The following is a 26,678-nucleotide window of genomic DNA, read 5'->3' as shown; positions in this document are numbered from 1 at the left end:
TCTTTCTGTCCCTCCCTCCCTCCCTCCCTCCCTCCCTCCCTCCCTCCCTCCCTCCCTCCCTTTCTCCTTCCCTCCTTCCCTCTCTCCCTTCTTCTATCTCAGCAATATATATATATATATATATATATATATATATATATATATATATATATAGAGAGAGAGAGAGAGAGAGAGAGATCTACTAGATGTAACGAGGAAGGCATGGGTAGGAGCTGAGGAATGGGTGACTTGGAAGGGCTACAGGATGGTTTATTAATGGTGTGCAGCACGTGGACACTGAAAAACACAGAAATTAACTATGTTTCTGTAGGAAAAGAGAAAGGAATCAAGAAGGAAACAGTGGAGAAACAAATGTAGATATGTGTGTTCCAGGGTCAGGGTTATGTCAGAGACAGTGAGACAGAGAACTCTTGTCACATAGCCTGCCGTGACATGAGCCTGATTTATACCTGGAGCAAAGTTCACCCATAAAACCTGTAAATGTCAACCGTGTGCTTTTAACACTAAGTTGATAGAGTAAGACAATCTTTTCTACATCAGAGAACTAGATCAGATACCTTTTGAGGTCACCTCTGATCCTAAAAATGTGAATCTGCAGACTTCAATTCTTTATTATCAAATTTACAAGTATTTTGCCAAACTAGTTCTTAGGAAAATGCCACTTAGACAATTCCAATTTTTCTACTCCTTGCCCTTTCTAGAATCTTTCTCTCCAGTCTTAACTGTATTCTGTAGCAAGTTATATACCTACTGTTTTGATCCAATTCTTTCATTATACTTACCAGATGCAGCTATTGTATCAAATAAAATATCTCAATTAATGCTGCTTTGATCACAATGAGGACTTTTTGGGAAGATGATTCAATAGTGACTTAGTATCTCAAATCCTTCAGTATTGATAACATACACTTACATCTTTGTAAGTCATTGTGCTAAGAAGAAAGGGTTGCATGGGTTTTCTAACACTGTAGCTACCAGTGGTCTAGAGAATATACATCAGAAACAGTAAAATATTTAGAATCCTTACCACATAGACCAGGAACTGCCAGCCAACAAAGTAATACTGTACTGTTCTTGCTGAGATGTCCTGGGTCATATTTGGAGCAAAATTCACCAATAAATATGTTCCTGCAAATGCCAGTGTCATACCTTTGAATAAAAAAGAAAAGATAAAACAAACTGAAAAAAGATTAAAGTTTTACTTTTTCCTTCTTTCCAGTTGGGGTGGGGTCTTATTATGTAGTCTGAGCTGGTTTGGAACTCATTCTTTAATACAGTCTGGCTTGAACTCACAACTCCTCCTGCCTCAGTCTCTCAAATACTGGGATTACAGGTGTTCATTATAAGCATGGCTACTTTAAAACTTTTCTTGACACAAATGTTACCTAGAGGGGAGTATTATATGTTAAAATTCAGGAACCCCTGACCCCCCCACCTCAACTGGTCCCATTAAAATACAAGTCACTAAACTGTCCCTAAAGAGTACCATATCTTTTTTTTTTTCCCTCCAAGACAGTGTTTCTCTGTTATAGCTCTGGTTGTCCTGGAACTCACTTTGTAGACCAGGCTGGCCTCGAACTCACAGAGATCTGCCTGCCTCTGTCTTCCAAGTGCTGGGATTAAAGGCCTGTGCTACCATCACCCAGTGAGTACCACATCTTTAAAGGAGAATAAAATCCAGGGAGTGGACAGAACAGGATGTAACTCCAGACTCTGTTGTCCCAGGTGAATCCTATCCTCCTCAGGGAGTTTTCCCCAAACACAGAGAAGATCAAAACATGTACAGATAGAGAGGTAAGGGCACACTCATCTGACTGTTTCTACGCCATGAATACAAGTGGAGCTACACATATCTAGATCATCTAAGTTTAGATGGAAGTGACCGCAGTGGAGGCTAGGGCAGTCCATCTCGTGATGACCAGCTCTTGCTCACTCATTCCTGGAACCCATGAGCTTGGGTGATCTGGACTTTGAAACTTGGCAATGGGCACTTCAATCACTATCACTGATGGCAGTCCTTCCAGAAGTAACTGTGGTGGATGGGACCCCTCTGTAGAATTCTAATAATCTACTAGGGTCTAGAAGTTCCATAGGTGGAAGTTTCTCTCCTGCCTGCCTGTTCAAATATAAGAGTATATATATATAAGAGTATATATATATATATATATATATATATATATATATATATATATATATATATATATATACTCTTATATTAGCTTGCCTAGAGATCAGAGTGTGGAGCTAGCCACTAGAGGCCATGCAGTGGTGGTACACACCTTTAATCCCAGCTCTTGGGATCTCATGCCTTTGATCCCAGTACTTGGAAAGCACATGGCATTTGGGAGGCAGAAACAGGAAGTAATATGGCTGGGCAGAAAGAGGAAGTGATAAGGCAGGGTGGAAACAGGAGCTTGGCCCTTTCAGTCCGAGGATTCCTAGAGGTAAGAAGTTTCACAGTGACTGGCTGCTCTGCTTTTCTAATCTTTCAGCATTCACCCTGATATCTGACTCTGGGTTTTTACTATTAAGACCAATTAGAATTAGTGCTATAAATCCCAGGGTTAGCATAGTAAAGACAGAACCCATCATGAGCCTAATTGCTGTCTGTTAAGGGTAGAGATGTGCATGGGAGGGATGCCACAGAGGGGATGTAAGGGGAGCAAGCCCTTCTAAAAAGTATTAAAAAGTGCCTATTTGTCTGTAATTAGCAGCCTGAGAAAATGCTGTCTAAGTAGCCCTTTTCAGATACTGCACTTGAAAACACACCTTCTTTCACCACTGACCGCATCTCAGTGGTGGATATAACTTACAAACAGCCTCGAATCCACTGGAAGATGTGGTGACATTTTGTTTGTGATGAAATGTGATATTTTATTTGTATGTTAATAAAGTTGCCTGGAGATCAGAGGCCATGGCTATTGCTTTGATCTCTTTGACTATTTCCTCTGTATTTGGCTCTATGTTTCTTATTTACTAAGACTGTTCAGAAATTCATCTACAGGAAGAGTCTGGTCTATTTGTGGGGCCCCACAGAGGCTCCCTAGTAAGGCCTTAATCAAGGTCAGAAAGTCTGAGCTTGCTTTACCCAGCAGGGCTGCATAATCAGATGATTTGACCAGGGACGTGGTTACTACGTGTTTTGAAGGGTCTACACTTGGCTGTACATTGTGCTTTGATCTTAAAAGGGGAGGTCTTTTGCCTCTCCCCTTGGTAGTTTATAAAAAGCCCACTAGAATAAATCTTGGGGTGACTGGGTATTGACTCAGGGCCCTCCCAAAGCTATCCTGTGTCTCTGTCTTTCTCTCCGGCTATGTCTCTTTCTATCTAATATTTTCTCATTCCTCTCCTTGCCACCCCAGAACCCTTTGACACTTCAGTTTGGGATGGAGCCCATCCTCCTTCCTCATGCCCTAGCCTACAGTAATTCTATTTTCTCATTAAATGAAAGTCAGTTCTCTTGATAGGCAGATCACTTACCAGATCTGAGACAAAAGCCTGGTGGTTTAAAACAAAGACTTTATGGGCCTTTCCCCCGCCTGTAGGGAACCGGGCTGCTGGGCTGATCTGCCTGGAGCATTTATAACAGTATAAGTTGGGGAGGAAGACCCTCCAAAGACTTAAAAAGCAAAACAAAACAACCCTCCCTGCAAAAACAAACAAACAAACAAACAAACCACAACACACCCAGTCTTTGAGGAGAGACTGGATTTTTAGGCTCCTAAGTCCTTGTCTGTTTTGTCGAGGGTCTTTCTCTCTGTGTGCTTACTCTGTGTGTGTGCGTGTGCGTGTGTGTGTGTGTGTGTGTGTGTGTGTGTGTGTGTGTGTGCGCGCGCACACACACACACATTTTCTCATCTCTAATAAAAGCCTTTCTACATTGGCAAAAAAAAAAATCAGTTCTCCTACAAGCCTACAAGGGCTGTTTCCCATGTAGCTTGATATAATATACAAATAATGAGATATCTTCCTATAAACATGTATAATGTATAAAGCACGTACACAAGCTAATGTGTGCTCTTTACAGTAGGGAAATCAACTGTCCTGAAAGGGAGGATGATACTCTTTATAAATTCCAAACTAGTTATGTTATAGACAAGAATGACTGACATGAAGGTAATACTGTGATCAATATTAAAATGTGGTAATCCTAAAAACATTATTGTTAATAAAAGGGGACAGGAAGAGGGTTCAGTGGGTAGAGTGCTTGTTGGTCCAGTTTCAGAGCTGAGTTCAAGTTCCCAGTACCCACATAAGAGATGAGTGTGGCTGTACACACACATCTAACCCCTGTTCTGTGGGGGATGAGACAGGAGGATTATTGGGGCTCGTTGGCAGCTCTAGTTCAGTGGAAAATACTGTCTGAAGGGGACAGACAGAGTGACAGAGCAGGGTGCTTGATGTCCTCCTCTGGCCTCTGCACTAACATTTACACATATGTGCACAGACCACACATGTACACCACCACCAGCCACACTACACACACAATTATAAATGCTTTACACTTGATTAACTTAATGTTTATAACAAATCTGTGAGAAATGATTAGAATAATCTCCTCTGTCTGTGGGAACACATCCCAAAGCCTCCCTGTGCCTAAAATCTCACATAGTACAAACTTCTGTCTGTACTATCTATTTACCTATGATAAAGCTTAATTTACAAATGGGCACAGCAAATGATGAACAATAACAACAAAACAGAGCAACAAAAGCAACATACTTTAACAAGTTATTTAAAACTTACAAATTGCTTATTTCTGCAATTTCCCATTTAACATTTTTGGACTGTAGTTGACCATAGGTCACTAGATCCACACAGTTAGCAAATATATGTATAAGGGCAAATTGTTTACTATTATACAATTATATTATTACAAAATATATTATAAATAAATCCTATAGTGTATAGTATATACAATATATAATGTGTAATCTTTTTTACTACCTACATTTGACAAATAAAGACAATGAATCAGAAAAGGAAGAACTATTCTGCCTGGTGTTTTCCAGCTCCGTAAGCGGGAAGCTTGGTTTGGAACCCAGGCAATCTATTTTCTTGACGGTTACATTCCATTGACCAGTGACTGCCTTAGGGGGCGCTGCTGAGTGGAGCCCTCATGCTGCACAGAGCACAAGTGGAGACTCCACAGAAGGCTCCTGGCAGAGGCCCCGAGGTGCTGGATGAGTTTCAGGTTATTTTGACCCTAACTTTCCTTTAGGAGAGCATTCCAGGTGGGCACTCCCCATAGCAAGTTTAAGGAGACTTATGCCTCACCAACAGACACTTCTAAGACATCAAATCTGTTTGGGAAGAGGTGGATTAAAGAAACCTGAGCAGTTCTTTTCCGGGAAGACCTCTCAGGTGCACCAATATGTAGATGTTTTCTGACTCACCCTGTAGACAACAAAGTCATCTTAGTCTCTGAACCCATTTGACCATTTATTCTGCTCTGAAGTGGTGTTTTGAGGAGTATTTAATACTTGGGAAAATTCTTAACATTTAATGGGCTTTCTATGAACTCAGCCTTCGTCTCAGGAGGCTACTGATCTGCTACCAGTCTCCCGGAACACTATGGAAGGAACGAAGCATGAACAGAGTGAAAGGACCGGAGCCTGGAATCCAGGTGTCCCTGTCCCCTGGCTCCTCAATGTGCCAAGGAAGACAGATGTATTCAGTTCTTCAGCAGATGCTCCTCTACCGGATGACTCTTCTCAATTAAAATTCTAAACTTCAGTTTTCTAAATTTTCTGACTTCTGGGAGCCTTCAGTTTTAAAATCTTCAGCTAACTTGACTCCAAACAATTCTTTTGGGCACTGCATTATTTCTTGATTGATGAGAGTCCAGGTATTACTTTCTTGGAAATCCAGAAGTCACACAATGAACTGGATTTGTTAATACTAGGGGGGCAATCTCGTCCAGATTCCTCAGGCTCATGGCAGATGCCCTCAAGAGTCCTAGCTGGGAAGTAAGTCTTAAGTAGTCCTGGACCTGCCACCAGAAAGGCTCCCAGTCTTGAGGCTGCTGGGAAATCAAAATGGACGCTTATCCTCTCAACTAGAACGGCGTTGCACTTGGCTGGATCCTATTGCAGATGAATGAACCCAACCATGCTGATCTTGGACCAGGGGTGAGAAGAAGGAAAATAAACAGCCTTGGTCTCACTATCAATTTTGGGGAACCATTTGTAGGTGACTTGAAGTAATCAGGTTACTGGTCTCTGGGGAGTGTGAGGAGTTTACTATAATTTGTATTTTGATGATTATTATCTGGGCCTAAATCAATGTGGTTCTCATGGACTGTTAGCTGTGGCACTTTGATGGCTGATGGAGAGGAGGAACGCACTATAGTTTTTGGCTGGGTGAAGGGAAGAGAAGAATCTGGTGCTTTTTTTAAAGGAAAAATAATCATTAAAATAATTTTAAATTATTAATCCACTAAGAATCAGAGCAGGGGCCAAAGCCTGTCAGTGAGTCAATAATGGCTGGTGGGTCTTTTCAGACAAGGCTTTTGTGAGGTCATTTTTTGAGGCTAGTGGTGAAAGGCTTCACGGCCTGAGAGCAGCACTTGGCAGTAAATGAGTTCAGCTTGTTTCCACATGGCCTCAAATCTCCATTTGTTCCATCAGGACAAACAAACTTTCATTTGTTTGAAGCAGGGAAAATAAATGATATTCCTTCTCACATTTTGTCAATTTAATTTTTAGCATGCACATATGTTAATCTTTAGGAAAACACCACTAGCTACTCTTTCCCCTGTTTGGTCTTAGTCCCTGTAAAGGAAAAACAAAACAAAACAAAACAAAAAAAACTGCATTCTTAGCTTTTCACAGAAAGCACCGTGTTTCCTCCAGGCAAAGGCAAAGAAGGCCCAGGAGAGTAGAGCAGCTAGCTCACCACTGAAGGGGCGGGAAGGCCCTCCCTGGACTTCCCAGGGTAAGTGAGTTACTACAGCCCAGATCATATAGGCTGGAGGCACTGTTTGCTGAGGAAAGGGTGTGGAATGGATGACTCCCCCACTCCCCTCTATAACGATACATTAAAGGCAAGAACTAACAGTGACACCCCCCTCAAAGAGAGAAAGTCAGCCAAACCAAACCAAACCACAGACTAAGTTGTGGGGACTTTACGTTTCCTCTTGAGTGTGTAGCCGTGGCTGCAGGAGTTATGAAGGCAACGGCTCACATTTTGAGTACTTACTTTGTGACAAGCCCTTTTCTAAGAATTTTAATACATGCATTCATTTAATTCTGTGGGGTAGGTAATAGAATCTTCCTTTTTAAAGATGAGGAAACTGAGGCTTAAAGAGTTTATTAAATAACCTCACGTCACATGGCTTTAGAGACATCTCCTAGACCAAAGCCCCTCCTTGGTCAGGTTGCCATGATTAGAATGCTGCTCTGACAACTGCCAGTTATGGGACTCTGGGAAAGTTGGTTAACCTCTCTGGGAACCAGATTTTGCTTCTAGAAACGGGTTATTCCTGTATTTAAGCAAGCTATTCCATGTAAAACACAGCATAGTACCTGGAAAAGAAGTTTAAAAGATGCTGGCTGCTGTTTACATACATCAAAGGATCCTGAGCATTGCTGTGAGGCTGTAAGATCCCAAACATTACTGTGAGGTTGTAAGATCCCAAGCACTACTGTGAGGCTGTAAGATCCCAAGCACTACTGTGAGGCTGTAAGATCCCAAACATTACTGTGAGGCTGTAAGATCCCAAGCACTACTGTGAGGCTGTAAGATCCCAAGCACTACTGTGAGGCTGTAAGATCCCAAACATTACTGTGAGGCTGTAAGATCCCAAGCACTACTGTGATGCTGTAAGATCCCAAGCACTACTGTGAGGCTGTAAGATCCCAAGCATTACTGTGAGGCTTTGCTTTATTTTGTTCGTTTTCTTGATGTGTGGTCATGGAGATGCTCCCAACCTTTGTGTTACATTTTTAGTATTACCTTCTGGAAAGCTCTTAGGAATGATGGTGTTCATAATAATTATATCAATTATAGGGAGAGATTATTTGTGTTTCTCAGAATAATACCACACTGTCCACACAGTGCATAGCAAAGTTGAAGCCATGGGAGGAAGACTAATTTTTTGCTTTTAGTAGATCTTAGATTTTAAGAAACAATTAAATCACTGAATAGATTGGCATTTCTATTTTATCTTTCCCCATAGTTAAGACTTTCATTTGTTTTCTCTCTAGTTCTTTAGGTAGAAGCTCCAGGACAGGCATAAAGAGAAACTTAATTTTACTTTTCTATTCTTTTAAAGAATTTTTAAATTTCTATTTATTTTTTTTGTTTGGAAATGTCTTGGTTGCAGGTATATCTGTGCATTACATGCTCGCCTGGTGCCCTTATCAAAAGGGCACCAGATCCACTGCAACTGGAGCTGTGGATGGTTGTGAGCCACTGTGTGGGCGCTGGGACTTGAACCGGAGTTCTCCACAAAAGCAACAAGTGCTCTGAACTGTGGAGCCAGCTCTCTGGCTTCACCTTTTCCATTCTTTGTCCACACTTCTTGTGTTGGTTGGTTAGCTCCTGACGCCCTTCTCCATAGCCTACATCCGGTCTGTGCCAGCCCTGTTTTCTGTCAGAAGCTCAAATGACACTACTCTTCCCAGACACAACTAGGAGTGTTTTCAAGTCAGGGTGAGTTTTCCTCTCAGGAGACAGTTAGTAATGTCCAAAGACGGCTTTGATTATTCTAATTGCAGTTGAGGACTTGAGAGGCACCTAGTAAGCAAAAGGATTGCAGACCTATATGTAGAGGGTAGACCTGAAAGCAAAGATTTATCCACTCCACACTCAGAAGGCATGAGTTCAGAACCACTGTTCTAAAAGCTCACACCAATATGATACATATTTTTTTTATTTAAAGATATATTATTTATTGTTGCATTAGTTTAACTCTGTGAAGCTGTGTTACTGTGCCTGTCTAAACACCTGATGGTCTAATAAAGACCTGTATAGCCAATAGCAAGGCAGGAGACAGGATAGGCAGGGCTAGCAGGCAGAGAGAATAAATAGGAGGAGAAATCTGGGAGGAGAAAACCAAGGAATGAGAAAAGAAGGGGCCAGTCACCCAGTCACCCCACTACACAGCCAGACACAGAATAAGAAGTTAAGAAAAGATATACAGAAACAGAGAAAGGTAAAAGCCCAGAGGCAAAAGGTAGATGGGATAATTTAAGAAAAGCTGGCTGAAATAAACCAAGCTAAGGCTGTGCATTTATAAGTAATAATAAGTCTCCATGTGTATTTATGTGGGAGCTGGGTGGTGGGCCCCCAAAGAGTAAAAAGTAAAAACAATCAACAGCAATTTATATATTTTGTCATGGAAGGTAAATTATTCATAGTTAGGGATAATGATGCTTAGTTTTAATTGTCAACTTGACACAACCCAAGAAGAGAGTCTCCATGAGGGACTGTCTAGATCCAGTTAGTCTGTGGAGGACTGCCTTAATTATAACTACTGGAAAGAATCAGCCTGAAAGTGGGCAACACAGCTCTTTGGGTTTCGGTCTTAAATTGTATGAGAGTGGAGAATGTGAGCGGGGTGGTACTCAGGCACGTACTCGTTACTCTCTGCTCTTGGCTACCTTAAGTTCCTCCACTGTGGTCTCCCTGCAGTGACAGACGGTGGCCTGGAATCATGAGCCAGGGAAACTGTCTCTCTCTGAAAGTTGCTTTGTTGGGATATATATCTTAATCAAGCAACAGAAAAAAAACTGGAACAAGAATTCAGTCATAATTATCTTTTTATTTCTATTAGTCAAGATAATTTACCAGTAGTAGTCGAGACAGGAAATCCTCCATTAGCCATCTATATGACCTTACTAAATTGGGTGAATTTAGTTAGTAACCACCCATTACTACAAAAGATGGCAGGTGTTGGATGAAAGGATTTGAAGTTTCCTTGTGACATTTGACAAATACGAAAAATAATATGAAGCCTAACTTCGCTTTTAAAACCCAGGCATTGATTGTTCTTATTTCTGATTTCATATGACTTTCCCAAATGATCCCATAAACCACAACATATAAAAAAGGATGTATAAAAATAGTATGTTGGAAATGATACAATCACATATGAATGCATTTGGAAAAACATTTTAACCATGAAAAATCTGACAATGTTGACTAAAAACTCTACCAGCAGAAGGAAACCAAAGAGGAAGGGAAAAAGTGAAGACACTTTCAAGACATTATGCTCGAGGGAAACAGGATCAGGGGCCAGGAGAGAAATGTTAAACATACCAACTCTGGTGTCAAATTCGGAGCTCACATTGACAAAACAAAGCAAAACTCCCTGGAAGAGGGTAGGCATTGTTTTGTTTAAAGTGCCTAAAGTATCTGTATTCATTACCATATGTCAGAAGAAATAAAGCAGGATTTTGTCAAGGAAAAAGACATGAGCATCTATAATTCTCATGAATGATCTTCCCACAAAAGTGAAAAGGTACAGTGCATATGAGAGCGCCTTGCTATATGATAGAAACTTTATTATAACCAGTAATGTCACTGTTAATTTCCATTAATAATCATATTCCCAAAGAAAGAAACTTACTCTGTTTTTATTTTTAAAATGCTTATTTATGCATGGTGTATGCCTGTGATGGCCCACGGTGGAGGACCAAAGGTTGACTCTGGTTGTCTTCCTCTAGGGCCGTCTCCTCTATTTTTTATTTTTCAGATTATAATACAGTCACAACATTTCTTTCTCCCATTTCTTCCCTCGATGCCCTTCCATATACTCCCCTTTGCTCTCTTTCAAATTCATGGCTTCTTTGTTATTACTTGTTATTGCATACGTATAAGTATACACATAGATATTCCTAACTGCAGCCTGCTCCGTCTGTACAATGTCACTCACATGTATACTTTCAGGACTGACTGCTTAGCATAGGATAACTAGTTGGTGTGCTCCTCCCCAGGGAAGTCTGTTCTGCTCTCAGCATTCCTTCGTTGCCCATAGTTCTTTATGTAGGGTTGAGGCCTTGTGGGCTTTTCCCGTCCACTTTGGCATGTCTATTGATGGTCTTGTTCAGCTCATATTTAGGTGGTCATGTTGGTGAGACTTTATGTGTGTTGCTTCTGACAGTACTAGGAGACACAACCTCACAGCAAACTCCCTGATTCTCTGGCTCTTACAATCTTTCTGCTTCCTTCTCTGCAATGTTCCCTGAGCCTTAGGTGTGGAATCCTTTACTTTTCAAGGCAGGATCTCACTGAACCTGGAGATTTCCATCCAGCTAGACTGGCTGTTCAGGAAGTCTCCAAGAGCCTCTCTGCTTCCTCAGCCTCCTCGGCACTGAGGTTCCGGACATGCCACAAAGCTAAGCTTTCCTGTGATCTGATTCAGGTCCTCACGCCTGCATGCTTGGTGACTTTTCCTTTAGGCAGTATAAATATAATGATATGCAGATATGAACTTTCAAGTAGAAGAGTCTAACAGGTAACACAGATGTTCTTCCTGAATTTTATTATGCTCATAAAAGCATCACAACGTAAGCAACAGTAATACTGCAAAATAACAACTTGCTATAGCTAATAACTAGCAGTAGCATAATGAAAATGAAAGCTTTACATGAGAAGAGACAGTGTCTCCCATACAGAACGCTCACCCCTAAATGAGATTTGCAACCATTTCATTAAATTTTCTGATTTTAAGTATATAATTTTATAGGTAGTATTTATTTATTGATCAAGAGGTGCTATAATTAGATGAATTAAATGGTCACTCACCTAGTAAATCCGAGGCTCTCAAATTTTCTTTTAGAAATATAACAGAAATTATGGCACTACCTACAAAGGAAATGGCCATTAGTAGTAGTTCCAATATGAAAACCATGTATTATTCAGTGCAATATGAAAAGAAGTTAAGCATTCCATGTCTTTGCTGCTCTTGCTGTTCCCTGAGTAGAGACACTTGCTAGTTGTGGTTGTAAAAGTGATTTTCTCCCATGATGGAAGAAGACACATAGGAACTGAGCAAGAACATGACAGGGCCTGGTTACAGGAAGGGCTTCCTTTGTAAGTTTACTGAGTGAATGTGTGGGAAAGAAGAAGGCAGGGAGGGAGGGAGGAGGAGAGAAGGAAAGAGAAAAGAATGAACTAGAAGACAGGTGGAAAGTAAAGAAAGCTGAGAACGATTCAATTTATAGATTTAAAGTGTACACCCTACTAAAGCCGTCAACCCTGGCTTCCGTCCAGTGCCTCCTCCTCCAGGGTTCCTCCGGGTTCTCTCTCCTTCACACAGCACACCCGGCAGGCTGCGGGACTGAGCTGCAGTTGTCCTCACCATCACCCTGTCACAGTCACTGCTCACACTTGTGCCTCTGCTTAATAGCCCACTGGAAATCTGTCCTCACATCTCACTCTTCCCCTCTCCACACCAGAGGAATCTTTCTAAACTGCAAAGCTCCCGTAAATCTGCATCTTTAAGTCTCTAATGGCTTCTTGGTACTTACAGGGCAAAGCCCTGAGCTGCTGCCGGCGGCCTGCAATGACAGCTGTGGTTGCTCTTCTGCCTCCGGCCTCACCTCTGCCCTCAAGTTCTCTTCCGTTCTGTGCACGTCCTATACATCAAAATAATTCCCAGACCCACCATGTGCTTTCATGCTCGTGACTTCTATGAGTACAACTGCCCGTTCTGTGGTCAGCTCTAGATTCAAGATCACTTCTAGATCTAGACTGAGCTGAACACTCTACTCTTATCTTGGGATAGAGTCTGTATGTAGTTTCTCATTGATCTGAGACCTGTTTTCTTGTCTTCATCATTTTATTCTGTGTTGTGACTCTTTCAAGGATGACTCATACTGCTGGACTCTCACAGCTGAGCCAGGGCCTGCTGCTGCGGCCTCAGGTTAAGGAGGCAGTTTGACATCTGAGTCTTCCTTTTGTAGACTCATTCCTTGATGAGTACAGGCACTGGAGAACTCAAAATTGCAACCATAAAAAAGATGCACAGTGTAGTCTGGACTTAAAATTTTTATTTAAAAATTTAGCTGAGTTTTTTAAAAGTAAAAACAGAGGAAAGAATGTTTTCCTGGGGCCATATTGGTGTCCTAGGGCCACTCTGCAGCCAGGGCGAGGCTGATCTGAGTGGCCTGTACTGCCACCTGGGGCCATGGTGACATCCAGGCCTGGACTGCTGCTGAGGACCACATCTAGGTTTGTGGTCCTACTGCATCTGGGGGTCTGTGTTGATAGTCACCGCCCATACGTGTGCTCCCCCACCCCCCACATTGCCACCAAAGGCCACATGGGTGCCTGGACTCTAGGCAGCCATCTGTGGTCATGTTGGGGTCTGAAGGATGTGCTGCTGCCAGGGCCATGCCGATCTGAGTGGGCTGTGCTGCCACCCATGCCATGGTATTGTCTGGGCCGGGCTGTAGCTGAAGCTCATGTCTGGGTCTGGGTCAGGACTGAAACCTGAGGCCATGTTGGTGCCGGAAGGTCATGCTGCTGCTGGGACCACACAGATTGATTGGGGTGGCCTATGTTGCTGCCCAGGGGCATGGTGATGTCTGGCCAAGCTATGGCTGGAGGCAATGTCTGGATCCATGGCCCTGCCACAGTCAGGGGCTGTGTTGATGTCCATGGCTCCTGTTACCATTGAAGGCCATGGGACTGCTGGGGGCCTGGGCCACCACCTGGGGCCATGGTGGAGTCCTGGAACCATGCTGCTGCTGGGCCCCATGCTGATCTGAGAGGGCTGTGCTGTCATCAGGCCCAAGCTGCTGCTGCTGGCCATGTCTGGGTCCATGGTCCTGCTGCAGCTGGGGTCTATATCGATGTCCATTGCCTAGGTTACCACAGGGACCCATGTGAACCATGTGTTGAACCATGTGTTGAAATACCAGGGCCATGCTGAGCTGGGTCTGTACCTCACCTGAGGGGAGTGGTCCCAGAGGCCCTGGCTGACCAACTCTGCTACCACCCAGGCCCATATTCAGGGCTTTGAGTTGGTGCATCCCAACATCTACCTCAGCTATGACCTACTGGAGCACATGACTGACTCATCCTGTGGAATCACAGCCACAGGATCTCCATGACTCAGGGCAACAGCAAGATGTAGAACTGATGGTGTACTGGCCAGAGGCTGTGAACCTGACCAACACCACCTTACACAATGAACATTTGCAAGTGCAGCTGTTTGGACAAAGCGGTCTGTCTACTGCATTACACACTGCAGCTCCCAGTGCCATGAAGATGAACGAAGAGGTGATAGAGAGGCAGGAAGGATGGAAGAGGGGAAAGTCTTTTTTAATTGTTATTTGTTTTTTTACATTTGTTTTCGGTTGATATTCTTGTTTGTTTGTTGGGGGTTTTTTTTTTTTGGTTTTTATTTTTTTTTGTTTTTTCAAGACAGGGTTTCTCTGTGTAGCCTTGCACCTTTCCTGGAACTCACTCTGTAGCCCAGGCTGGCCTCGAACTCACAGAGATCCGCCTGTCTCTGCCTCCCGAGTGCTGGGATTAAAGGCGTGTGCCACCATTGTCCGGCTCTTGTTTGTATTTTTTGTCTTCTTTGTTTTGTTTTATTTTTATTTCTTTTTGGGTTTCCAAGGGTTGGATATGGAGGGACTGGGGGATGGGTGGGATTGGAGTGCATGATGTGAAATTCCCAAAGAATTAATACAAAATTATGTTTTTTAAAAAGTGCTATTATCTAGAGAAAACTACAGTTGATATGTTGATGTTTTTACCCTCTCAGTTGAGAACAAACTATAAAACACTATTTTCTCAGTTACTATGGAAGCAGCAATTTGCTATGTTGTTAAAAATTCTTCATAGAGACAGTTTTAATGTCTGTATAATGACCCATTATGTGGCCGTCACAGTCACATTTTGAATATGACTATGCCTGGTGTGCTGGTGACTTGTTTAAAACAAAATAAGAAGGCTTTTACTTTAAATAAGCTGAGATGTTCAGACACTGCCCACCCTGATGCTCACTGGAGTTGATCTTTGCTCTTGCATAATCTCCCTGGTCAGGCTACGTTTTCAAATGGAAGTTTACCAAGTATATATTTAATTGAGTGGTTTGGCTCTAAAACGTTAAAGCAAGATTTTCTATAGACAAATATGAATATTAAATTATCATATTAAGCCTATTAAATTATGAATTGAGTTTAATACAGGTATGAAAATGTATGTAAAATTTCTCTTCTAAGATAGAAACAATTCCAGGAAACCACCAACATCCTGTGTTTGGAGCCTTAGAAAGGCATGAAGATCAACGGCTTTACAAACTGCATCCTTTCACTGGCTTCTTACAAAGTTGGACAAAGAATGTTTCTATCTGGAAAGAGATAAACAATAAAAAACAAGAGTCAACTGGCTGCACTAAAACACACCAGTGTATCCCATTCAGCAGTCCAGGCGATTTCATAGCCAAGGGGTGCAGTAAGACGGGAAACTCTGCTTCCACAGAATGAGGAAAATATAGAATAGTAGGGGTAGCGACTTAGCCCTAAATGTCGTGAATGTGAGACTCAAGTTACAAGGAGGTTGTGCATTTGCTCTGAGACATAGTGGTGTTCCAGATGAGCCAGTGTAGACATGGGCACCCCCTCCCAGCTGAGCCGGTGTAGACACGGGCACCAACTTCTTCATGCACCCTGCTTCACTTGAGGTCAGAAAGGACAGTTTTCCTTTCCTTTGTTGCTAAGCCACAGCTTCATAAATAATCTAGCTTTCATAGGGAAGTGGGGAGAAATGTCATGTGGGAAATAATTTTTTGCTTCCAGCCAAAAGGACATGACTGTAATAAAAACTTAAAATATATGACATGCATTGACCTGTATCAACTGCCACAAACCAGTTATGTTTTATGAAACAAATGTGCTCTTTCTTCACTCTAAAAGAATTTAAAATTCTAATGCACTTCTATACCTATCCATTCACCCATTGTTATTTTTTCTGTTTTAAGAGAACATGAAGTTCAGTGTAAATGGATTTATGTTGAGGTCTTTGATCCACTTGAACTTGAGAGGGTGCCTAGATTGGTCTCCTCTGGTGACCAACTAGTGACTACCCTAACTGTCATCATAGAGCCTTCACCCAGTGACTGATGGAGGCAGATGCAGAGATCCCCGCCGGGAGCCAGGCTGAGCTCCAGGAATCGAATCAATGAGAGAGAGGAGGGATTCTGTGGGCAGAGGCTGTAGAGGTCATGATGGGAAAACGTGCAGAGATGACCAGCCACACTAGTGGAAACCCATGAACTGTGGACTAGTAGCTGTGGAGCCCCCATAGGACTAGAATAGGCCCTCTGGATACGGGAGACAGTTGTTTAGCTTGAACTGTTCGCCACCCCCCCCACCCCACCCCCCAGCAGCGGGATCAGGATCCGTCCTTGGTGCATGAGCCAGCTTTTTGGAGCCCAGTGCCTATGGTGGGCTACCTTGCACAGCCTTGGTGCAGGGGGGAGGGTTTGGACCTGCCTCAACTGAGGCTCTGCTGACTTGGCATGGGAGACTTTGACTTGGGGAATGTGGAAATGGGAGGTGGGTTGTGGGGGTAAGGCAGGGGTGGGGGGAGGAAGAAAGAGAGGGGGAATCTGTGATTGGTATGTAAAGTGAACAGAAAATTTCTTAATAATAATAAAAAACATTAAAAAAAGAGAACATGAAATTTTTCTATCAAGGTTTTTTTTTTTTCTCGTGTGTGTGTGTGTGTGTGTGTGTGTGTGTGTGTGTGTGTGTGTGTTGGTCTGTTACTCTTATCTGTGCACACAGAGACCAGAGGGGCTGATGTTTAGTGCTTTCCTCTACCATTCTCTACCATATTTTAAAAATGCTCATTTTATTTTAAATTACACATCTGTGTGTGTGATTCTGTGTGGGTGTGTGTACCAGAGGGCAGATGCCTGCAGAGACCAGTGGTGTCAGGTCACTTGAAGCTGGAGTCACGGGTGGTTGTGAGCTGCCTGATGTAGGTGGTGGGAAACTAGCTCAGGGTCTCTGCTCTGAACTGCTGAGCCATTTCTCAAGCCCCTGACACAGTTTTTGGGGCAGGATCTCTAACTGAACCTAGAGCTCACTGTTTCAAGTAGACTAGCTGTCAGTGAGCCAGTGGGATCTGTCACCCCGCCTCACCCCAGTGCTGGGATTCAGATATGCATCACTATACCTATTATATTGCCTTTAGTGGGTGCTAGGGATCCATCTCCCCAGCCCCTCTACCAAGTTTTTACATAGAATACGATATTTATTTAGTAAAGTAATAAAAATAACATGTTACTATGATAATTTACTTGTCACTCATTCATACGCAAACTATGGGTAAAGCAGGAGCTGTGCCGAGCAAACCAACAGTCTCTGAACAACAGCTAAGACATGACTTCCTGGTAGAGGAGTGGAGTTTTCTAAATGAGCAAAAGTAGACCAAAGCACTCCCATGCATCTCTGCAACCAGAGACCTGCCCAGCTCAACCAATAACCATTGCTTAATGAACTACAGCAGGGCTGATCATCATATTTTTATTCCCACAGTAAAATTTAACATTCAAAATTTGAAAGAGCATTTAAACATCAATAATTTTAAAAGCCTCAAAATAGCACACCTGCAGGTCTACACCAGGTATGATTAAACCACAGCCCGAGGCTTTACTTCAGCATGCATACTCTGGGGTGGGCACACTAGGGTAGAGGCTTCTTTGCTACCTGACCATCCAAGACACAGAGAATGCTCATAGAGGTTGCTGTTTAATTACTAGGTACCTTTACAGGGGAAAGGGGGAGGGGTACAAGGAAACCCAGGAGGAGAATGTGTGCTTTCTAGGCACTCAGTGGTTACAGAGAGTTAACAAAGCCCCACCATTCAGACAGGTACAGGTGCTTTTCCAGGCAGAGCCCATTGTTTGAAGTCACTGAAGTGCTATCCTTGGAGAGTGGGAAATGTTTACAGAATCTGACACCTCTTTCCTGCAAGCTTATCAACTACTGACAGTAGATGATGCTACTGCAGTTGCTCAGAGGATCATCTGATCTTGGGGCCTGTATATAAAGTTCGCAAAAGAGACCTGAGCTGGGCCGGGCTGCCTTTGGCTCCTTACTTCATGAACCTTAAGGAAATTCTTAGGAAGTGTGAGGCTGCTTCACTAAGATGCTGTAAAGACAATCATAAGTAGCCTGAAAGACTTCCTTGCTCTTTGGTTGTCCAAAATGTCACTGAGGGTGAAAACTAGAAGTCCCCTTGGAGAACTCTGGGGCGTGGGCTGCAGAGGACAGCAGGGCGCTGTGCTGAGGGGGGTGGAACTAACATGTTCTCTCCATTTCTCAGCTGGTGAGATGAAGCACATGTACTTTGTGGTTGCCAGGGACCCACTCTGCATGCATATGCAATTACCCAGTGCTTTAAGAGCACACAGATGAAGCCAGGCCTTTTGTGATTTTTAAAAGTGATTTCACAAATATGAGGGAAAACCAAGAGACAGGCAATCTGTTTTCTGTGATAACTGGGTCTGTGGTGAAGGCACGACAGGAGCAGACATCTACACTACTCTTTCCTTATTAACAGTCCAGGAGTACTCCCCAGTAGGAAAAGAAACCCAAGCTTACTATTTAGTAGTAAATAAGTGGCCACAAATACAAACATTCACAAAGCAGAGCAGACAAGCATAAGGAAGAGTCCAGTCTCACTAGTCATAACGGAAGGCAAGGCCATGAGGCCCACTGATGACCGGAAGCAGTGGGTTTGTTACCCTCTACGTAGTGACTGCTGCTGGGAGCTGATGCAAAGAGTGATCTCATAATCATCTCGTGAACACTGAACTGTTCACATTCTTTGATCTGTATCTGGGAGTCTGTCTTAAGGTAGTAATTAAAAAACTGGAGAGAGTCTAAACCTATCATTACAAAATTATTTTTCCATAGTAGAAAACTAGAACAGTCTAAGGACTCAGTAGTAATGAACAGAATATCACAGTCAATAAAAAATTATGATGGAAAATTACAATGATAAAAATATTCATATTGTAATATTTTTAAAATATAGAATATATTTTAAAAATATAAAATTATCTATAAAATATATAGATAATAATGGTGATTATTCTTTTTTGGTAAAGATTTATTTTTAATATTTTAAAATTATGTGCATGTGTGTGTGCACATGCATGTATCTGTGCATAGGTCAGGTACCCTTGGACACCAGAGGTATTGGGTCCCCCTGGAGTTGGAGTTACGAGTAATGGTTGTGATTTGCCAAGTGTGGGTATTGGAAATTGAACTTGGGTCCTTTGCAAGAGCAGTACGTGGTCTTAATCTGAGCCATTTCTCTAGCCCAGTGGTAACTATGCTATGGAGAATTCTACATGGAATAATTACTCCCCGGAGACAAGCATCACTATACTTTATAAATGAAGAAGCACAGAGCGGAAGAGGGTGAGCTCATTACACAGTGTCACACAGAGACTGTGGAGACAGGTATAGAATCACAATAGTCATGGTGTTTGTTTAAAAACCGTCAAAGGTAATCCACCACAGGCACAGCATTCCCACTAGCTAAGAGGAATATATTGTAGCATTCTTTTGCATAATATAGTGATCACAATTAATAATATGTACTGCATATTTTTAAATGGTTAAATAGATTTTAAATGTTCTAAACAAAATGTATTGGTGAACTGACAGTATGTTCACTATTTGTCTTGATCTTTTTACAAAACATCACTTTGTACTTTATAAAGATTATAAACAATACAATTAGTTTGTTAATTAAAAATGTAATTTAATTATTAAAAATTAACTTTAAAAAGAGAAAATATAGCAAAATATAAACTGTTTTTATAGGAGCTACGGTGGGGCAAAAGCCTTGATAGTTTATGTATTTGCTTAGCCTTGAAATTCCAATGCTCATTGGTCAGGAGACAATTACAATGTAAGATTTGTCCATGAGTCATAGGTTTTGTTTTGGTTTTATTTGCCCATTATGAATCACCAGATTAGCAATCAGAATGGAGATTCATTCTGCCCAAGGTTGACATGAGACAACTGAGACACACACACACACACACACACACACACACACACACACACACACAGAGAGGTATTCTGATTTACAGTTCTAATAAAAACAGATAAAGGCCAAGCATGTGTTTGGTGGCTTCAGCCAGCCTCAGAAGTAGGTATGTACACTGATTCTTCCTGATTTATGGAGAAATCAACCCCTACGTTAGCCTGTATTCTCTTCTCTGAAATCACTCAGCATACAAGGCTCAGTGCAAGACTGGCTGTTATTATGGGAGAGTTATTTAGTGTAATGTGGTCAAGAGTTGTATTCTAAGGTTCATAAAAAGGGGAGTGGAGGGAGGAAGAGAGGAGGGAGGAAGAGACGAGAGAGCAATGGCTTGTACAGAGTTTGGTTCGGGTTTATTTCTGTAATTAAGCACAAACCTTCATTAACAGTTAACGTCAAAGGCAGAGTCAGATCTTTGTGTTTTTATAATTATAGATAAATGAAGGGCTGGAGAGATGGCTCAGTGGTTAGGAGCATTTGCTGCTGCTGTAGAGGACCTTGTTCAGTACACAGCACCCACCTGGTGGCTCACAATGGTCTGTAACTCCTGTTATGAACTCTGACCTCTCGGCCTCCAGGTTCCTTTGTGGTATACAGACATACATGCAAGCAAACACTCACATACATGGAATAAAAATAAAGACATCTTTAAAAGAATAAAAAGGAATGGATAAATGTTTGTTCCATTTTAAATTTGTAACACTAAGGTGTTTGTGTTATCGTTGCTTAAACTATTCCCTCAAATAATCCTTTTCAATTAAAAGTAAGAAACTTCAACAACTATTCAAATGTGCATGGCAGGGCTATTTTTTAAAAAATTATTTTGGTCAGTTTTGCTTATTTTGCTCCATTTTTAACCCTTAATTTCCACTTTTACTTTGGTGGTGCCAGGAAAACCAGTACTATGCCACAACCTATATCCACTATTTTTAAAAGATAAACTTAACCTAAAGTTAACACACTCACAAACATGCACACATGAACACTCTTACACACTTTGTTGGAAGGTTATAAATACTAGCACCTATAGGAGCCAATTAGGTAATGTCTAAAGAAAAGACAAGGAATATTGTTGGGCTGTGGTGAGGAGGGTGGGGTGGGCTGCGGCTTTTTGGTTGGCTATGGTAAGAGTAGTGGGCTGTGGCGAGGAGGGTATAGGCTGTGGCGAGGAGGGTACAGGCTGTGGTGATGAGGAGTAGTGGCTATGAGAAACTACACAACATTCGTGAAAGATTCCAGTCATGAATCAACCCAGTTAACGGAAAGTCCAATGGTACCAAATTTGACTTTTTTTTTCTCTGAGACAGGGTTTCTCTGTGTAATAGATCTGGCTATCCTGGAACTTGCTTTATACATACAGCAGGCTGGTCTCAAACTCACAGAAACCCACCTGCCTCTGCCTCCCAAGTGCTGGGATTAAAGACATGTGCCACCACCACCCAGCCCAAATTGGATTTTTAAGGAATTGTTTGTGTGACACGGTCTAATTTTTAAACATAGGGACATCAATCCATGTCCCTTAAAAACACTGTTTGAGTCAAACAACACAAAGCACTGGCCAGTTCTAGTAACAAGCACCAACGTAGGAAATACTGGTGGGTAACTTCTAACCTAGTCTACAAGTGAGAATTTCATCAATTTTCATTTCCAGGATATTCAACTTATTGTTTTAACTTCTATAATATTAGGGAACACGGTATGTTGATAATATGGGAAGCAGAAGGCAAAAACAATTTTAAAAAAATTCCTTTGTTAAAAATATCTCAAAGTCTGTATGAAAAGAATGTATTTACCTAATAACACTACAAACAGAACCCAATGAGTAAATGCCTGGCTTGTGGTTTCTGGCCACTCTATCGTGGCTTTACTACGCTGCTACAAAGCAAACCTCCCAACACTTCCCGTCAGCCACAATCAGGCCTCAGTCCTGTGGACACCGTGAGCATGCTCAGGCTCACTCAGCTCTAACCATACTGAGGCACTGCTCTCTAATTATCATTCACCACTGGTTGTAGAATTTTTAGGGAAAAAAAAAAAAGCACGCCAATTGCAATGTATTCCAGGGAGTTGGGGTATGAAGCTTCGAGGATGTGACAGCTTGAAAAACGTTCTCTTATGCAGAGAAGCCACCTATGCTGGCAGGGGTGAGGGTCAAGAAACTCATTTTGATGAGACAAGTTTTATTTTATTTATTGAGGATAATAAAGATGTAGCAGTTGCTCAGATGGTGATTTGCATAATTCTAGATGAGGAGATTTACCTGGATTAAGAACAGTAATCCTTCCTTTTCTACATTTTTTGCGACATGCATTAGACATGTAAAGACTCCAAAAATAAAAAATAAAAAGGTAAAAATAACCACCACTGACAATGTTAATTCTGTTTTATAAAATTAATAGCCTATTACTTCATCATCCGCAATTTTTCTACAAATAGTTTGTGGCACTCTCAAAAAAAAAAAAAAAAGATGGATGAAAAAGATGTTTCCAATAAAACTTTAGATTCAGCAATGCTTTCTGCTTGAGAGTGTATGAGCAGAGACATAAGATTGAAACGTCAAAGCTTTAGTCCACATGGCTTATACAAGCTGGGTTTGGACAAAAGTACTGAAGAAAAAATACAAGCCAGGTGGAAAAGAGGTATTTTCTGTATATCTCAAGCACTAAAACCAATATCCGTGTGAAACATTGTCACGGCGTCCCTGAGGGCTCAGGGTTGCAGTGAGTGGGTCACATGGGCACTGTTTGTTGCTCCAAAGGACAGAGACTCCGTGGCATCGAGGTTTATATAACACTACGTGTCACTTGCTCATTGGTCTGCTTGTGTTTCTTCTCATTTGTTCCTAATAAAAATCTTGGAGACTAAAATTTTTGCTTGACATGACTTCTCTGGAATTTCAAGCCTCCAGTAGGGCTCATGTGCCTCAGTCTGACCATCTTCTAATGGACTGCAGACACTGTCTGCTAGGGCTTCTCAACAGCACCAGGGAAACACATGAAACAGCAGAGATCCCGCCTAGGTCAAGGCTTCGACGACCTACAGCAGCTGGCTGATTAGGGGAAATCAGACGGAGAACAGGCACAGGCCTGACTCTTGTCCTCTTCTCAGGGTATTAACGCCCAGCCTTAATCCAAATTGTAGCTGGAGAATTTTTCTCCAGCTCCCGCCACCAAGTCCCGCCAGTCCCAGAGCCCACTTATAAAATAAACATACAAACTCTTATATTATTTAAACTGCTTGGCCATTAGCTCAGGCCTGTCATTGTCTAGCTCTTACTCTTATATTTAGCCCATTTCTATTCATCTATACCTTGCCACGTGGCTTGTGGCTTACCGGTACTTTACATCTTCCTTATCCTGATGGCGGCTGGCAGTGTCTCCCCCACCCAGCTTCCTGTTCTCTCAATTCTCCTCTCTGTTAGTCCCGCCTATACTTCCTGCCTGGCCACTGACCAATCAATGATTTATTTATTGACCAATCAACAACATATTTGACATACAGACCATCCCACAGCACCAAATCACTGGACCACAGGGGGACTGGTTTTCATTTCTGAGGAAATTATTCTGGGGCCAATGAGAGTCTGCTGCTACTAAATGCTTTGTTCAATAAAAAATTCCAAGTATTTGATATCATATAATTACTTCTGAATTCAATCCACCTCTTACTTCTATTCACCTTAGCTATGATTAAGAACGGTGCTAAGTTTGAATATCTCACACGGCACCTGACATGGTGGATACTCATTCAGCATTCATTTCTTACCATTAACTGTGTACCATCTGAAGTATCATCAATATTTAAATTGTTAAAAGATCTCCCTCCTAGGCTTGAAATCAGTGTGCTCATAAGCATGGAGCTGAAAAGTAGCGTTGGTGCTTCCTACCCACTCCCCCTCTGGAATCAGTCTCCTTCCAAACTCTCCTGCTTACCACCCTAGAATAAGTTGACTTTATACTGAGTGAGGTTTCCTATGAATCTCCCCAAAACCACATAACCTCAAATTCTGGATTGTAGGTAACTTGCTTGTTTTTAGCTATCTCTAAATACTTACATATAGCATAGAACTTAGTTATGGAGGTATAAAGTGGACAACAATTAAGTGTGAGGCCATATTTTGTAGATGCATGAATGGTCTTATTCATCCCCTCTGGGATAGGCTTAGGAACTTCCTAGTATTCACAGGAGTGAATATTCTCCACTGTCTTGCAGTGAACTGATTGATCATTGTGCCACATCAGAAATTGAACTCTTTGGTTGGAGAAATGGCAGTTAAGAGTACATAACGTTCTTGCAGAGGACTTGAGCTCTGTTCCTAGACCCCATGTGGGTGTATCTGTGTGTGTGTGTGTGTGTGTGTGTGTGTGTTCACAATTGTCTGTAACTCTAGCTTCAAGGGGTCTGATGTCTCTGGCCTCTGTAGGCACTTGCACTCGTATGCATATATCCATACCCCTCCCCCTTATAGATTAAATCTTAAAATTAAAAACAGGAATTCAATTTTTAAGCACTTGCGCCCTTTCCATCAGTATTGAAGCCCAGACCAGTTCCGTTGTATGAGTCTCTGTGTCAGTCTCTCTCAGATCATAAGCAATGAGACACGCGGTCCCCAGTCCCCAAGGTCTCCGTTGAATGGTGAAGCAGACGCGTGGGTCATCGTGCGCATGTGGAGCACTCCTGAAGAGCAGGTGTAGGTCAGGCATTGTTCACAACTGTGCAGCTGTATATGCACAAAAACTCCATATGTATTTCTCAGGATGGTCACAAAAATTCACAGATGGACAGAAATAAAATACCATATGAAGGGGCCATCTTTTTCTAATTCACAAAATTCCACCATGCAAATGAGAAGTGGGTCTGTGTAGAATGTGAAGAGAGCAAAGAATGAGATTGTTTAACTCAGTCTAAAAGACAGGAAAGGCCTCCTAAAGAAGAAAGTTACCCAGACAAGAAGGATTAGCAGGTCAATCATTAAAACTCCACAGCATATAATTTATTTCTTTCCTTCCTTCCTTCCTTCCTTCCTTCCTTCCTTCCTTCCTTCCTTCCTTCCTTCCTTCCCTCAGGTGTCATTTTTTAGGCTCCACCCACCTTTTCTTTGAGACAGGGTTCCTTACTAGCCTGGAACTCACCAAGTAGGCTAGGCTAGTCAGCTGGCCCCAGGGGTCCAACTGTTTCTGCCTCTCCACTGACTGCATAACAAACACACTACCCTGCTAAGCAAGCTCTTCTGCCTGCCTGCCTGTCACTGCTCACTCTCCCACCCCCTTCCTCCCTCCATCCTTCCCTCCCTCCCTCCCTCCTTCCTTCCTAAGTGGGGCTCAGGGGACCGAACTCATCTCCTGACGGAGCCGTTACACCAGCTACTATCTATCCAGCGTGTCTTTTTCAATGGATTTCTGGTACAATAATAAATAGCTTCTAAAAAGTACACAATCAAGTCACAGTTGGAGATGAAAATAAGTGTGCCCTTCAGCCTGAGTTAACATACAGGACACAGAGCTGACCTGAAGAGAGCAGGAAGAGGTAGACCACACACTTAGAGGACAACGCTTTCTTCACCTGACCAACGTCCTTCCTTTCTCCCTCCTGTCCTGTCCACCCTCCCCCTTTTCTTCCCACCATGATTTTTTTGTTTTGCTTTTTTTTTATCTTTTTAAACTATATTTTTATTTTATTACTTGAAATTTTCTTACAATATACTTTACTTTGATCATATTTATTCCCCATCTCCTCCCAGACCCACCCCACCCCCTCACTGACCCCCTCATAACTTTGTGGGTTTTTTAATAGTCTATCACCTCCAATCTGTGCTGCCCAATGAAGATCATGGGCCTCCCAGAGGCCACATCCCTAAAGAAAACTGACTCTTCCTGCCATCAACTATCAACAGTACCTCAGTTGGGGGCGGGAGCTCTAAGCCGCTGTCCCCCCCACCCCCCACCACCACACTGGAATGTTGACTGGCTTGATCTCATGTAGGCAGCCATAGATGCTGTGAGTTCATGAGTGGGACCATACTATCATGTCTGGAAGGTGCCAGTTTACACAGGTTTACTCTGCCTGTCCGTAACAGTTGGCTCTTAAAGTCTTCCTATTCCCTCTTCCAAGATGGTCCCTGAGCCTTGGGAAGGGGTGCCTTTTATTTATTAAGAAAGAGTCTTCATGCGTAGCCATGGCTGGCCTGGCCTTGAGCTAGTGGCTGTCTTCCTGCCTCAGCCTCCTGAGTGCTGTGGTACAGGTGTGCACTGTCATGCCGGGCCTGTGCTGTTCTATAAACTGTGCTTGTCTTGGTTTCTTACTTGGAAATTCTGGAATTTCACAACATGTTCCTAGGGAGAATGTGGAGGAGTGTCCTTGCTGCTTCATGGATGAACAGTTCTACTTCCTGCTTCCTGCAAATTAACCACTGCATGGATAAGAACAATGCAAAGCATTCCCAAATTGGCTCATCCATTTTAGAACAAGGAACAAACTCCATTATAAAGAATATTGTGCTTTGTTTCTGTGTCACGATAATAATAACTATGCACACAGTGACGATAGCCAGGATTGCATGTCAAACAGTCTTCTGCCATAGTTGAGGGTACTTGGGTCTTCACAGTCACTCTGAAATAGCAACTGTTTTTACCACCATTTTACAGATT

The 26,678-nt window shown here is 42.3% G+C and overlaps 1 protein-coding gene across 1 annotated transcript in view; it reads right to left on the bottom strand.

The window, feature by feature from the left end:
* The window catches only part of Nipal2 (NIPA like domain containing 2), an 87,846-nt gene that overhangs the window by 28,828 nt on the left and 32,340 nt on the right, over window positions 1–26,678 (bottom strand). Inside the window, exons 4-5 of the mRNA XM_059247848.1 lie at window positions 11,752–11,811; window positions 1,028–1,149 (exon numbers count right to left, since the gene is read on the bottom strand). Of these exons, the coding sequence (XP_059103831.1) occupies window positions 1,028–1,149; window positions 11,752–11,811 (182 nt within the window). The remainder of the gene's footprint in view (window positions 1–1,027; window positions 1,150–11,751; window positions 11,812–26,678) is intronic.

The sequence above is a fragment of the Peromyscus eremicus genome, chromosome 20 (genome assembly GCF_949786415.1).
Source record: "Peromyscus eremicus chromosome 20, PerEre_H2_v1, whole genome shotgun sequence".
NCBI lineage: Eukaryota > Metazoa > Chordata > Mammalia > Rodentia > Cricetidae > Peromyscus > Peromyscus eremicus.
The sequence above is the reverse complement of the archived record's forward strand: the minus strand, read 5'-3'. Positions and strand labels throughout refer to the sequence as shown.